This window comes from Rhagoletis zephyria, unplaced genomic scaffold (genome assembly GCF_001687245.7).
Source record: "Rhagoletis zephyria isolate East Lansing unplaced genomic scaffold, Rhagoletis_zephyria_1.1 Rzeph_scaffold_01837, whole genome shotgun sequence".
Classification (NCBI taxonomy): Eukaryota; Metazoa; Arthropoda; class Insecta; order Diptera; family Tephritidae; genus Rhagoletis; species Rhagoletis zephyria.
The window spans coordinates 4,251-18,133 of NW_016158921.1; the positions used below are offsets into that span (position 1 = coordinate 4,251).

General features: G+C 35.9%; 2 protein-coding genes and 1 long non-coding RNA gene across 4 annotated transcripts in view; 2 read left to right on the plus strand and 1 right to left on the minus strand.

Moving 5' to 3' along the window:
- Nucleotides 1-3,262: 3,262 nt before the first annotated feature.
- LOC108365322 (RNA-binding protein EWS) lies at nucleotides 3,263-8,505 on the minus strand. Of its 2 annotated transcripts, none has more exons than XM_017619322.1 (5): nucleotides 7,856-8,505; nucleotides 7,189-7,735; nucleotides 6,932-7,120; nucleotides 6,702-6,865; nucleotides 3,263-3,852 (listed from the first exon to the last, which is right to left on the minus strand). In XM_017619322.1, exons 1-5 carry the CDS (start codon nucleotides 8,160-8,162, stop codon nucleotides 3,806-3,808), a joined length of 1,254 nt encoding a protein of 417 aa, XP_017474811.1. In that variant the 5' UTR covers nucleotides 8,163-8,505; the 3' UTR covers nucleotides 3,263-3,805. The 2 variants fall into 2 exon arrangements, with proteins under 2 accessions (XP_017474811.1, XP_017474810.1); XM_017619321.1 differs by having other exon boundaries at nucleotides 7,189-7,789; nucleotides 7,856-8,504.
- On the plus strand, nucleotides 3,861-4,242 carry LOC108365323 (uncharacterized). Its single transcript, XR_001847909.1, has 2 exons — nucleotides 3,861-3,979; nucleotides 4,030-4,242. It is a non-coding gene; the product is annotated as an uncharacterized LOC108365323 (long non-coding RNA).
- Nucleotides 8,506-10,990: 2,485 nt separating the features above from the next.
- LOC108365324 (uncharacterized) overlaps nucleotides 10,991-13,883 on the plus strand; it is a 19,896-nt gene continuing 17,003 nt past the window's right edge. Inside the window, exons 1-5 of the mRNA XM_017619323.1 lie at nucleotides 10,991-11,071; nucleotides 11,142-11,526; nucleotides 11,876-12,177; nucleotides 12,245-12,405; nucleotides 12,494-12,690. Coding sequence (XP_017474812.1) covers nucleotides 11,363-11,526; nucleotides 11,876-12,177; nucleotides 12,245-12,405; nucleotides 12,494-12,690 — 824 coding nt within the window. The 5' untranslated portion in view covers nucleotides 10,991-11,071; nucleotides 11,142-11,362. The remainder of the gene's footprint in view (nucleotides 11,072-11,141; nucleotides 11,527-11,875; nucleotides 12,178-12,244; nucleotides 12,406-12,493; nucleotides 12,691-13,883) is intronic.

Genomic DNA, 13,883 nt, shown 5'->3' on the forward strand with positions numbered 1-13,883 from the left:
CAAAAACGGTAAATTGCAAATATCTCAAAAACGGTACCATAAAATTAAAAATAACCTTGATTTTCGGAATCAGGGGGTGATTTTACATACGAATTTCATAACGGCGTCTCTGGTAAATTTTGGCCGTCGACCAGTGTTGTTTTTCATGGAACTCCTTAAGGCTAAGTTGATCTAAACTTAATTTACGTAACGTGGCCAACGCAATATATTTTTGTTCAGGAATTGTTTGATGTGGCTTATAGGCGGCATAGGGACAATCAGCTGAACAGGAAAATACAAAAACAAAATACTTTCCCTTCTGGTGTTGAGTAATCATTGACGATTTTTTACGTAAGTTAAGTCTAGACTAACTGAGCTTTTATTTATACATAAATTTTCTATGCCAAAGAATATTAGTTCTAAGTCTTTTCTTCGATTTTGGCAACGATTTAAAAAATATAAATCGACTTGGACTGTGATGACTAGTCGGCACAGGTTTTAAACTTTTTTTATGTATACGAATCTTTTTAAATTAGCATACGAAATGTGAGCTGTTTTTGGAGCCAATTAACAGAATAGCTAAACTAGGTATTTTCTGAAAAGTTATCAAATAGGACCGCTTGCATTGATAAAAACGATATTTACAGTTTGTATTACACAAAAAAAACTACCCACCCCTAAGTAAAAAATAAATATACTTAGTTTTTGTTAAAAATACTAGTCACCGACCGAATGCGATTTTTTGGTCGAAACCGACCCAGATATTTTTTTTTTAATGTTTTCTAACATAAATACTAGTTACCGACCGAATGCGATTTTTTGGTTGAAACCGACCGACCGATCTTATATTCATGTCATTGTTTAGTGTTTCAAATTAAATATTAAAAACAAACTGGCCTAATAATATTATATCGCCGCTAAAAGTACAAAACCGCGTATCGTGGTTCTGCAAAACCGCCTAACTGACATTTGCTGCCAAAAATTGGATTTGCCCAAGCCTTGCTCTGAGCTCAAGCCTTATCCATTCGTTTTGAGATATACTAGCCAGAAATGCGATTCCTTTACAAAAAAGAGAACCTTTTTGAAATATGACTGACGTTGTTCACACTTGCCAGGTTATCAGATTATCTGATTATTTATTATTTATTTAAATAAATAAATAGATTATCTGGTTATGTGGTTTTATTTTTTATTCAGTTTACAACACTACCCTACAGAATAATAATTTTTAAAAAAAAAAAATTACGTAAAATAGATTAAATAAGATTTAAAACAAATAAACAACGCTGAGTAAGATAAAAATAAATTTTTAAATAGTGCATTTCCATATGACGGATATCCAGACTGGAAATTCGTCTAAAAATCTAATCTAAAAAAAAACTTAACAAAAAGTTGTAAAAATTTACTTGTTTCTCTTTGTTTAAAGGGTAGTCAGACGTGGCGATTTAAGTGATTCCGAAAAGTGCAACAAACTAAATAAATTCGAAGAGTAATTTCAGTTACACGCTTCTGCAATTTTCGGAAGTAGTTATTTTTTTTTAATATCCGATATTTGATATTTTCTCATTTTTATTTATTTTTCGCACAAATGCGACAACATACAAGAATTAAAAGTGCAGCATGAACAAGTTGTAATTTTTTTTGAAATTGATTCCAGCATTTTTAATTGCAGGCCCAACTTTCCTAGTTTAGTTTCCGAAATTGATTTAAAAAAAAATGGTAAAAAAGTACTTTTCGGTTGTTTACACGGGAGAGGGGACTTCACTTTCGCCATTTTACATGCGCAGTAAAAGCACTTGCATTGCTACGTGCTACATAACGGCAAGGTTCAACTCCATCTTTAAACGATACGAGTGTCCTCGTATTCTCCAGACAAAATTATACAGCAGCAAAAATTTAAAGAATTTAGCAGCATTCGCTCTCAAAGAGACAAAAATATCCATAGAACTGTGAAAACACAAAATTTTCAAAAACTAGCAAGTTTCGAAACAGCTGTTCACTTCCACAGTTGCCACAGGTAGTCCATTTGGTAATTTATATTCTGTTTTGGTACATTGGCATTTCTATAATTGAATGATTTTGGATAGGGAAAACCTTTGTAACATATAATTGAATTTCATTTACCAACAAATTTATGTTCCTTTAAAATTACCCAATTTGCATTTCAGCGTGCCCCATTTTTTGTCTATATTGGTATATTTTAGGATAAAATTGGGTACAAACGAATAACTGCAAATTAACTAAAAATAAACTCCACCAACCTTAACTTAATAACTTTACTCCCTTTTTCTCTGTTTACAAGCATAAAATTTTTAATAAATGATTCACAAAGACCATATTTTCTTTTGTTTATTCACGAACATATGTTTGTGGTCAGCTGTTTTTCTTACTTGCAAGTTTTCGCAAGTAAAAATTTTTCCATTAGAAATTGTGCTTTTGGCTCTCTCAATTTCCCCTAAATTGCAAGTTTTTTTTTTTNCGTAGCTATTATTTGAAATACTAGCCGCATGTGCTGCAGCCTTCTCAAACACATAACTTTGTTGCTTTTCTATATCAGAATTGAACTGCTCATGTTCTACCATGCAATAGTTTGTATGTAGTATGTAGTTATGTGTATTTGCTTTATAGATACATACAGATATAGTTTGTGATATATATTTTCTATATATATGTACATATAGATACATATTTAATTTTGCAGAGAACAAAAATACAAATTTTTTTGTAAAAATTTAACTGAATAATAATTCCTGATAAAAAAAAAATTATTCTATATCTATATTTTTTATGTAATGAAACAAATAAAATAGTTTGTCAATTTCCCGTAAAATATACAATTTTCTGTTGTTTCAGTGCGTGAAAATATCAATTAGAACTTACAACTAAAGAAAGCAAACATTGCAGTATGCAATAAGATAGCAGCTGCAAAAATTGTTTAAGCCACTTTTTTCTTACGCAAATATTAAGAACATGCTTACGTTGTTAGATTCAAGTTATCGCATTTCAGCAATATTTTACAAAATAATAGATATGAATGATTGCTACTTGCAATTAAAAAATTTGTTAATTTAATGTGGGGTTCACATGTTTTTCTCTTTTTATTTGCATAGTCATTCAAAAAATTGTATTCTAGTCAAATATTTAAAATATATAAATCAGAAATCATTCGTCAATAGTATAGCCTTAGCCTTAAATATAAGCTAAAATAACTGGTACGATTTTATTCTTATTTTTTGTTTTTTTTTTTGAATATTTGCAGAGCAAGTTTCTGCTTTTGTCCATATTTTGTTGTTGCTGTTTTTCTAAGGTCGGGTATTAAGGAATTTTCGGGAAGCTAATGGCGGGAAATTGCGGTACATTTTTCGCTTTTATTGTAAAGTAGGTTTCAACAAAAATTAATTGATTACTCTCCTGCCTTAACACTAAACATTTAAATCGAATAGATTTCTTTCTTCAATTACTAATTGCTGATGGGTGTTTATTATACGTACGTGTGGCGTACTAAATTGTACACAGAACTTCCCAGTTTGGAAGTTCTTTGAATCACCGCATGACATTTTTTTTACTTATTTTATTTTTTTAGTGATTAGATTAAGTGATTTGACTTACGTTCTATGCGATTAATATTGAAGTTAATTTATATGCTCATCATATTTGGCATAAAACTCCTACATTTTCATTTACTTTCTTATTTTATTAACACCGCACACGTGCTGCTGTTGTTGTGATTTCTTTCTCCACTTATAACGGGAAAGTTGTAATTTTTTACGCACAGCGTTGAATTCTGTTCCATCAAACGGCGCATTCCATTCCATTGACTGCGCTTTTAATAATAACCAGCTGCGTTTGAATAGCTTTGTTGATACTGTGAATCTGTATACGGGTGGGAGCAGGTACAAATAACAATTGGGTTAGCAGGCATAGTCGGAAATAACGTAAATCTAAATCTAAATAGTTACAACAGCTAGATATTTATTGGTCTTTAACTAAGCACAATGTGGTAATTTCGATTATTTTGTCTTAGAAATAATAATTTGCAGTTAAAATGAGATTTATTTGCAATTAAAATTTTATGCAATTGCGACGAGAAAGATTTTTAGTAGAGTAAAAAGTGTGATGTCAAAAGCACACAATACTTTTTTTGTAAAGCTGTGCAATTAATAAACCGCGCCGCCGGGGCTTTAAAGTTTTCTATATATTTTACATGCAGAAAATACCTGTTACTTTGTGCTCGTAACCACATGACTCACATTAAAAAAAAAAGGTTAGTCAAATTTTAAAGTAAAAATATGCATTAATTTATTTTAACTTTGATTTTTTTTTTACGATTTCTGGAGAGAAATATTCTTATTCCAAAAGGTGTTTGTTTTTAACGATTTTACAGCACTGCTAAAATATCGTTCCCACGACAGTCGGGTCTACGTAACCGGAACGACCCAGATTTATATCTGCCCAAGGACTGTCACTCCAGCAACACTCCCCAAAAAGTCTTTGGGGAATTTGTATGCTGCTACAACAACAACAACAACGGCTAAAATATATGGGAAAACTTCAAAAACTAGGCGGCTTCTATTCTGGAGTGACATCGGGAAAATTCTGAAAAGTTGATTTTCCTTTGTATTTTGCACAACTCTTATGTACATAGAGATTACAAGTAGAAATACATTATTTTCCCAATATATAGTTTCAAGGAGATTTCGTACGAAAAGTGCTATGATAAATTTGTGTTTGTTTGACTTCGTTTTCTGTGTTCAAAAAAATAGTACCGCTGCTGGATTTTTCCTAACAAACTAGAAACTCAAGTGTTTCCAATGAAGGATGCCAATAAAAATGTTATAAAAGTGGATTCTAGATATTTCGAAAATAACTGAGGTTTTATATATTAAAAATATTGGTTTCTTTATAAACTAGGGCTTAAACAAAACAATAGTACTACATTTAATTAATTTAATTTAATTAATTTAAATTTAAGGCCCACGCAATTATTCTGTTGGGTCGTATCTATTAAGAAAACCTTTTGAATGTTTTGTTCAAAGCTCAGCAACTTGCATCAGGAAATATGATATTATGAAGAATTTCACATTCGAACCACTTCAAATATCCCGAGGAGCCAAACCCACAAAATTGCACTTACAGCCGATCGCTTAAGAATGTAGTTTAACACAGACTACCAAAAGTTTACTATTGTTTCAGTTATTGATACAAGTACAATCAAAACAATTTTTTCAGAGGTTTTTTTGTGCATTTTGTCTTAATTTGTTTCTATAATTTTTACTTCTCGTTTATCAATACATACACACATATTTTTAAGTAATATTGCATTCGAAAATAGTCAAATAACTTAAAAACACCTAATTATGAAGACATTTTTATTTCCTTAAAATTTTAGAGTTTCTCAAGTTAAGCCCCACATTTTTTTTTTTGTGGTGCATATAGGGAAATACCATGATGGGAAATACCTCATAAAATGGCAAAATGAAATAAGTGTCGATTTCTATTTCACTTTCACTTTCCTGTTTGTTATATTAAAATATTAATTTCAATAGTAATCGAATATTTCTTCACAACTCTACAACAAGTTGTGAAGCAGAACATGTCAAAAAATAGTTTTTATCATTCTGCGCCGTCGCACTAACTATTTTTTTTTTTAACACAACTGCACATACAAATGCATTTTGTAGTTTTTCTTCTATAAAGACCAAAACGCAAGCCAGGCAGCTAAAAATGTAAAGTGTTTATGGACCTGATACTGTAACAGCCAATCACGCACAAATTTTGTTTCGTCGATTCTGTTCCGGTTTCAAATTTTGTATTATCGATAAAACTATTGAAATCGTCGAAAGCGACCGACAGCTGTCGATTGCACAGTAGCTTACCACTCGATGTATGGGTGGGTGCGAACCGAACCAGCGCAAAAAAAAAACCTCATGGAGCGAATTTCCACCGACACATTTCAGTTTAGGTACCAGAGATTCTATGAAAACAGCATATTGGAACTATCTTCAAAATGGCAAGAAGTTATCGAAGAAAACTGCACATATTTGTCGTAAATCGGATTATGCTAAATTAGAAACTTCATCCTAATGTAAAAATAAAGGATTTAATTTTACCATAACTGATATAAAACAGAGGAACAAACGCGCGTTCCCACGACAGTCGGGTCTACGTAACCGGAACGACCCTGATTTATGTTTCGCCAAGGACTGACACACTCCAGCAACACTCCTCAAAAACTCTTTGGGGAACTTGTATGCTGCTACAACAACAGAGAACAAACGCAACCACCTCTTGCTCACATAATTTAAAATTTTTACATAGTTCATTAAATCTGCTTTAATGCTGACTTGGTAACACATGGTTTGTTTTCTGAATCCTTGGTCATCCTCCATTTCTTCAATAATTGCGTGACTTAGAGCAATGTTTTAGCTTTCATATAATGGTGTTCTCACCACTGTTTGCTTTCGGCTACGCCAAGCCACATATAAAAAACATTGGCTTCTTCACTTTGCAACTCTTTCTACATGAAAATGCAAAATTCCATGAGACGAATCTTTTTTGCTATCGTCCATAATTTAAATTATTATTTTCAATATTTTCTTTGTACTAGATACCCCTTGCAATTGAAACCCAGCAAAAATGTTGGAATATAAAAAAAAAGGTTCTACCACCCTCGTATAGGCACTGATTCATAAATATTTATTCTTAGCATTAACAACACTTACCATAACCAGCATAAGCGCGTTCATCATAGGCCTGCTGTCCGTGCTGCGAATAGTCCGCCTGCGGTGCAGTGTTATAATCAACAGCAGGCGCGCCATACTGTTGTGTATAATCTTGACCGTATGTTTGATATCGCGTATCTTGTTGAGTACCATAACTACTCGAGCTGCCAAAAATAAACATATTTCGGTAACTTATTAACTTATACCCGAAAATCTAAAATCATACACACCCATAAGTCTGGTATTGGCTTTGATCGTATTCGGTGGCCTGTGTTGAATATGCGCTGCTCGCTTGTGGTGCTGAAGACGCATACCCGCTTTGTCCATACCCATTGTATGTTTGTGCAGCTGGTGCTGCATAAGATTGGGCATACGGGTCGACAGCTTGAGATTGATCATGCGTTGCGTAGCTGTGATGGCTGAAATTATACGTGAACATGACATATATTGCTGAAAATTTAATAAAAAAGTATACAATAAACTGTACCTTTGTTGATGTTGATGATGGCTGGGTGGAGCACCATAACTTGATGGTGGAGCCATTGGTGCTGCATGCTGCATAGGTTGGTGATATTTAGGGGCCATGGGTCTTTGTGAGTAGGGACCTCCTTCATAACGCCCACGCTTGGGACCTGGGGGACCACCGGGTGCGCCCCGCTTTAGTGACGGTACCGGAGCAATTTGGGTATTAGCACTGTGTGGCTGTGAATGCATGGGCGATCGAGCCATCGATTGACCGTATCCTCCACGTCCGCGTGGTGGGCCACCACGGCGCATTGGCATTTGACCGTGTTCTGCACCAGGGTGCATTCCATGCATTCCACCATTCAAGTGTGGATTATATCCGCCACGTCCCCGAGAGAATGAACCGCGACCCCGAGGTGGTCCCCTTGGTGGTAGACTACTCATACCACCATTAGAGCTTATGGGTACTTGGGCCGCAACTGCGGCTTCCGGTGCTACAGCAACACTATTAGTTGCTGCGATTTCTGGCGCTGTGCCGTCTGCGATTGGTACTGGTGTGACCGAGCTTGCTGTTGGTACAGGTGAAACTGTTTTATTGTTTTCAGCACCCGTATGTTGCTTTGCTATTGTGTGTATTGTGGAATTTTGTTTTCAAAAAATATATATCTAATTAATACTGCTGTACTTACGCTGGGCGTACATTGGTGGACGACCACCGCGCATTGGCGGGCCACCACCGCGTGGTATATAACTTCCTCGACCTTGATAACCGGACCCTCTAGGCGCACGCATTCCACGGCCGCCTGGTCCCATACCTTGTGGTGGCGGTCCGCCCATCATGCCGCCACCGCGACCCATATAATGGCCACGACCCATGCCTCTACCGCGACCCCGTTCAAAACTTCCACGCATTGGTCCACCTCTGCCACGATAACCACCACCACGTGGTACTGGTGTACCCATCGGTGCAACCATTGTTACGGGTGCTGCTTCCATTTTAAATTAACTTTAGTTGCACTTACAAATAATACAGAAAATTTCGAGCACACAAAAAAATATCTTTTCTCTACACTTTTATGGGCTGCAATACAGCAGTCAACCCGGCAACCGGATGAAGTGAAAATTTTCTTACGCAATTATTTCGTATTTCCCACTTATATTTTACACACTTTTGACTTATATTCTAAAATATACACTTAAATTAAGATTTCTTGTATTTTCATATTATATTCAGGACTTAATTCCACGCTTTTTTAAATTTTCCAAGAGCAGAAAAAATTAACACACATGAAGAAATTTGTGAAAAAATATGGCGTCGCATTCGATATCGATTTTTAATAAACAGGGTTGCATGTGGTCCCCGATTGACCGCCTCGTTTGGACATGGTTGCCAAGTCTGAGAAATTAATGTTCACAAAATTTGAAGTTACATAATGTGGCGTTGTCAGTGACTGCTTTTTTTGACATTCCCTTTTGTTTGTGTACAGTTTTGTTGTTGTCTTTTAGGCTTGAGTGACATGAACAGAAGTTGGCTGCATTTTATTTATGTCGAATTCAGCATGCGAAGTTTGCTTGGACGAAGGTAGTGGCAGTGAATTTAGAATTTGGGCTAAACTGAGCAGTACTGCCAGCCGCCACTGCTGTGTTGTGAGGCGCTTCATTGAGGCGCTTTGGTGAAAATCACGATCCAGAAAATAAAGGTCGCGCCATTCGCGGACCGCTAACCCTCTCTTCGTCAATTTGACAGCATCCACCCAATCGCTGACGTCATAATATACTTTTGTTTACATTTACTGTTGCCAACTTCATGCTTTTCGCACCAAATTTAGTAGGTATTCAAAATGCGAAAATTTTTGAGTTTTGTGCTTGGTGCGTTTTTTGGTGCCTTTGTTTTTAGTTTGAAGACTTCAAATTAGAAAATCTTAAAAAAATGGAAGCAAAATGTATAGCAATCGTAAGTGTGCTAAGCAATTTTACAAAAATTTAAACAAAACCATGGCAAAGTGACAATCATAAGCGACAACGAAATATGTGCACCACCTTCAATCATGCCAGAAGAAATCAACCGTTGTGCAAGAAACATTGATTTTTATTAATTTGAATCGGCATCCTTACAATAAAATTATGTATTCATATGAAGTCCACATGAACGAAAGACACAAGATCACGTAAAAACAAGAGAGTGAAAAAAGTCGATTTTTTTAGCGGGTTCTACGCCATCTTGTTTCACTGGAAAACGAGCGAAAATTAAACAAAGCAAAGAAAACAACGAAAACCAAAATTAGCCAAAATTATTGTCAGCCACTTTAAACGCACAATTTAGGTAAAATGATGCGACAAAATGCTTTAAAATGTGTTGTCATGTTGAATTAACTTTTCTTTACTTGAATAAAAGTGTAAAATAGTGGTGCTTGTGATGTAAACAAACGCTCAGCTGACGAACCCGCTTTCCCAAACTTTTTTCTCAAAACCAGTTACAAATACAACGTCGCGTTCTTACGTGATCTTGTATTTTTGGTTCATGTGAAGTCCATAAAATTCACCAAAAAAAATTTGGTGCTTTTTCAAATTCAAAACTTGGCAATACTGCCTTTTGTTCGATGCTTCTTCTTTTTCTTGTCGAGTTCGTCTTGCTCTCTCATTCTGGTATATTTTGACGTCACGGCCAGTTGCTCTCAGCTCGATTGGCGCAATCTTGTATTCTATCATTAGTTGTGTTCTTTTACAAATTATCCAGTAACTTGCCAGTAACTCTCCAGTAACTGAATTTCTGAGAATTCGCTCTCATAGCACAAAAGTACAAGAACGCAAAACCAGTAATAATTTGCAAGTTTTACGAACAGCTGATTAATTTGTTGTTTATTCGCAGCTAGTTGCTAATAAGACAATGTATATTATGTTTAAATAGGTTTATTTTGTCAATTTCAACTATAAAAACCTCATAAACATTTATTTTATTAGTTTCAGTTCCACCCAACAACATGCGATCAGCTGTTTTTCTCGCTTGCAAGTTCTTACTAGCAAAAATTTATCCAGTAAAATCCAGTAAAAACTAGCAACTTCTCCTCAAAAAGAAATGTCACTTTTCGCTCTCAATTTCCCTTTTCTTACCAGTTTTTTGGGTACAAGAACGGCAAAACGTGATAGTTGGTAAAAACTGGTACGAACTAGCGCGTACAAGAACGCTACTATTCTTGCTAAAAAAACAGCTGATTTCGAAAAACTGCCAGTGCCACTGCCACTGCGTTAAGAGCGAAATACACCACACAAGCGGTTTGACAAACCAAGCGAAATTTCCCTTTGCTTCAAGCCATTTGTGCTGTGTATGGGGGTGTTTGAAGGTTTGACGGCGGTTTGTCAAAACAAAGTAAATAAATAAAAATGTAAAAAAAAAATATTTGGTTTTTCCTTTTTGGTTGTTGTTGTTTCCGACAGGGTGGGTGTATGATGTATTATGGAACGAATTTCCGTCATCCCTTGTCAATTCCATAATACATCATATTTGGTTTNACAACAAACTTTTTGCGCTTGACGTTACTTAAAACCTTTGACATTTCTCAGTAAATGAGGAGAATGGTGTAGGAATCACTTCTGCGACCAATGAGATATCAACTTAAAAATGCTAGTTCGATAAATTCGATTCCGTCGCTGCGAATTTTTCGGACATTCAATGTTCCTCTCTTTTAACGCGTTCGAAACGCAGCTTGCAGCGTACTCGGTACGTATTCGCTGCGATAGAATCGCGCAAATGTGCGCTTCGCTTTATACTTGTAATCCAGTTGCGCCTAATTGCCGAATTTCCTACACGGTCCCTGTACTGTTCTCAAAGTTTGACAGCCTCTTGGATATTTTGGGAACAGTGCAAAAGATTTTCCTTCACAATAAACTGGTCGTGTTAAAAGGAGGTGCAATTTTCTCTTAATTTGCTCTAATTAATAATAATTACATTTAAAAATTGCATTTTATTTAATTTAGGAAAGTCTCCGTTCTCGTGGTAGGTCGTGAATGTAGTGGTTAAAGGCAGAGGGATTCATTGCTGGAAACAAAGGGAGTAAAACTGCGTGCAAAGCGTGTTAAATCAAAGACCAATTTGCCAAAAAGCAGAGGCGTTTGTGTTTGCATGTGTATGCACAAGAAAACTATAACGAGTCAGGAGGCGGAGGATCATCAAAAGTGATAGCCAGCAGCTGTGAAAAATGCCAGGCAAAGTTGGTGTGAAAATCAAAGCGGGTCGCAATTTGCCCGTAATGGACCGGAGTAGTGATACTACTGATGCATATGTTGAAATAAAGCTGGGCAGTGTCACTCACAAAACCGACGTTTGTCGTAAAAGTTTAAATCCACAGTGGAATACTGACTGGTAAGTGGGTGCAGCTCGGTAGGGCTAGGCTTGATGGCTACATATGAATATCTTTTTTGGGGTACATTTAATTGGAAAAACTTGATTTTAAATCATGTTATTGAAATGCTATCAGAGAATGTGTAGCGATAATAAGCTGAAGATAACATGGGCATAGACGTTTACGTAAATGTTTGGTATCAAGCTAGAAATAAATTCTTGCATTCCTTAACTAAACGGTGGTATTCTTGCATTGTAACTTGTATGAGAGTGTACACAAAAGTATAACTTATATACATAGTATTTCTATACATACATATGTATATTTTAATGCATACTCAATTGTTTACTTGCGCTTTTGTTTGTCCAGGTTTCGGTTTGAGGTGGACGATGCCGAGCTGCAAGATGAACCATTGCAAATACGTTTGATGGATTATGACACATATTCTGCAAACGATGCTATTGGCAAAGTGAATATAAGCTTGAATCCATTATGCTTGGAAATGTCTGGATCGACTTCGCATGGAAAGGGGACAGTGCTATCTGGTTGGATACCAGTTTTCGATACAATGCATGGTATACGTGGTGAAGTCAATGTGATTGTCAAAGTAGATCTATTTTCTGATTTAAACAAATTCAGGCAGAGTTCCTGTGGCATACCATTCTTCCACTGTAAGATGTTACAATTCTTTTTTTTTTTTAGATATATATATTAATGAAAATTGCATTCGATTTATAGCACAATGTATACCATTTGGCTATCGCGCGCAGATGATACACGGTTTCGTTGAGGAGCTTGTGGTCAACGATGATCCCGAATATCAATGGATAGATAAGATTCGTACACCACGCGCTTCTAATGAAGCCAGACAGGTTGTGTTTCTGAAATTGTCGGGACAAGTAAGTGTTTTCTGTATAATTACATATTTTGCTTGTCTTGTAAGCTCATTGCATTTTGTTCTTCCTTATCTTTCACCATCTCAAAAAGGTACAACGAAAAATGGGTCTCAAGGCCATTAATATGGGCGCGAATGCCGTTATTGGTTATACGCAATGCTTTGACTTGGAAGGAGATGTCGGTGTGGTGGCGCGTGGCATTGGTACCGCGGTGACATTGATCAAAGATACATCCAGCAGCCAGTCAACGGCGACAACAGCAGTGGCAGATAATGCGCTAATTGAAGAGTGAGTACTGCTTTGTATGAATATCTAATTTGCATACATATTTAGTCGACTTTTTTAATTTTCCTTATATGCCTATATGTACTGTATTTGTGTGTGTGCGCGAGTTTGTGCGCTAGAGCCGTTGTGCCTGCGAAAGCATAAAGCATTTATTGGTGGCATACGTAAATACACGCGCACTTACACACACGCGCACTATCAGCAATGTTTGCAGTTATTTTTACGACAATGATGCATAGACATCCGTATGTAGTCGTTCAGATGAATAAGGCCAAGGACAAGAGCGTGCTTACATGCATATGCTTAGAGCTTCGTGTGTAGGCATATGTGTGGTATCATCTCTCCATTTTGCTATGGTATAAAGTTGAGTTTTAACGAAAAACATGTATCATTATTAGAATACATACTATTTTCTAGTATAACTACATAACGAAAACATCAATGCTTTAACATTTGCAGAGGTTACTTTAAAGTACGACATGGCGAATGAGTGATGTGCTACACAACAATAATTTTTTTTCGATTTGCCATCGCCAATATGTATGGCATTACCCAAACGTACGTACGTACCATGATAAAAACATAACAAGGTAAAACCATTGAGAGGCAGTCTGACGTTTGCCATCAATATAATTTTAAAACAACAATTGTGAACAATTTTGTTCGCGGCAAACATTTGGAGTCTTTAAGGAGTCCAATTTCGGAGCCATTACGTGCATAATGAGCTTATTTAAGAGTCCGATATGAGGGTGTTTTCCTTCCTCCGAAGGTCGACTTATATGAGCTTAAATTCATCATATGAGCCACAATATGAGTCATATTGGGCTCTTACTGGCCTCATATACGGCTCATTTTGGACTATTTTTAAAACAATTTTTGGCCTCACCATATATGAACCATTTCAGACTATTTTTGAGGCTCTTATCGGCCTCATAAATTACTACATTCGGACTCTTATTTTAGGTTGTTCTTTGAGTCTTATTGCACGCATTATATTTGCAAAGGCATTCAGCAAAAAATCCTTTCAAATAACATACATATGTACATACTTACGAGTATATATACACTCCAACATGCATTCAATAGCAGCAGCTGCAACTAAATTTTCTTCATTTTTTATATGATTTTAAAATGTTGGCAAACGTCAGGAAAAGAATCATGATCAAGGTACATTGAACAGGTAGTATCAGTAGAGC

What these genes read in the sequence shown, in the direction of transcription:
- LOC108365322 (XM_017619321.1), bottom strand. Translation starts at nt 8,162, where the DNA reads ATGGAAGCAGCACCCGTAACAATGGTTGCACCGATGGGTACACCAGTA. An exon ending in TCCACCAATGTACGCCCAGC is followed by an intron (nt 7,790 to 7,855) that starts GTAAGTACAGCA and finishes TACACACAATAG; the next exon opens with CAAAGCAACATACGGGTGCT. An exon ending in AGCCAATACCAGACTTATGG is followed by an intron (nt 6,866 to 6,931) that starts GTGTGTATGATT and finishes TATTTTTGGCAG; the next exon opens with CTCGAGTAGTTATGGTACTC.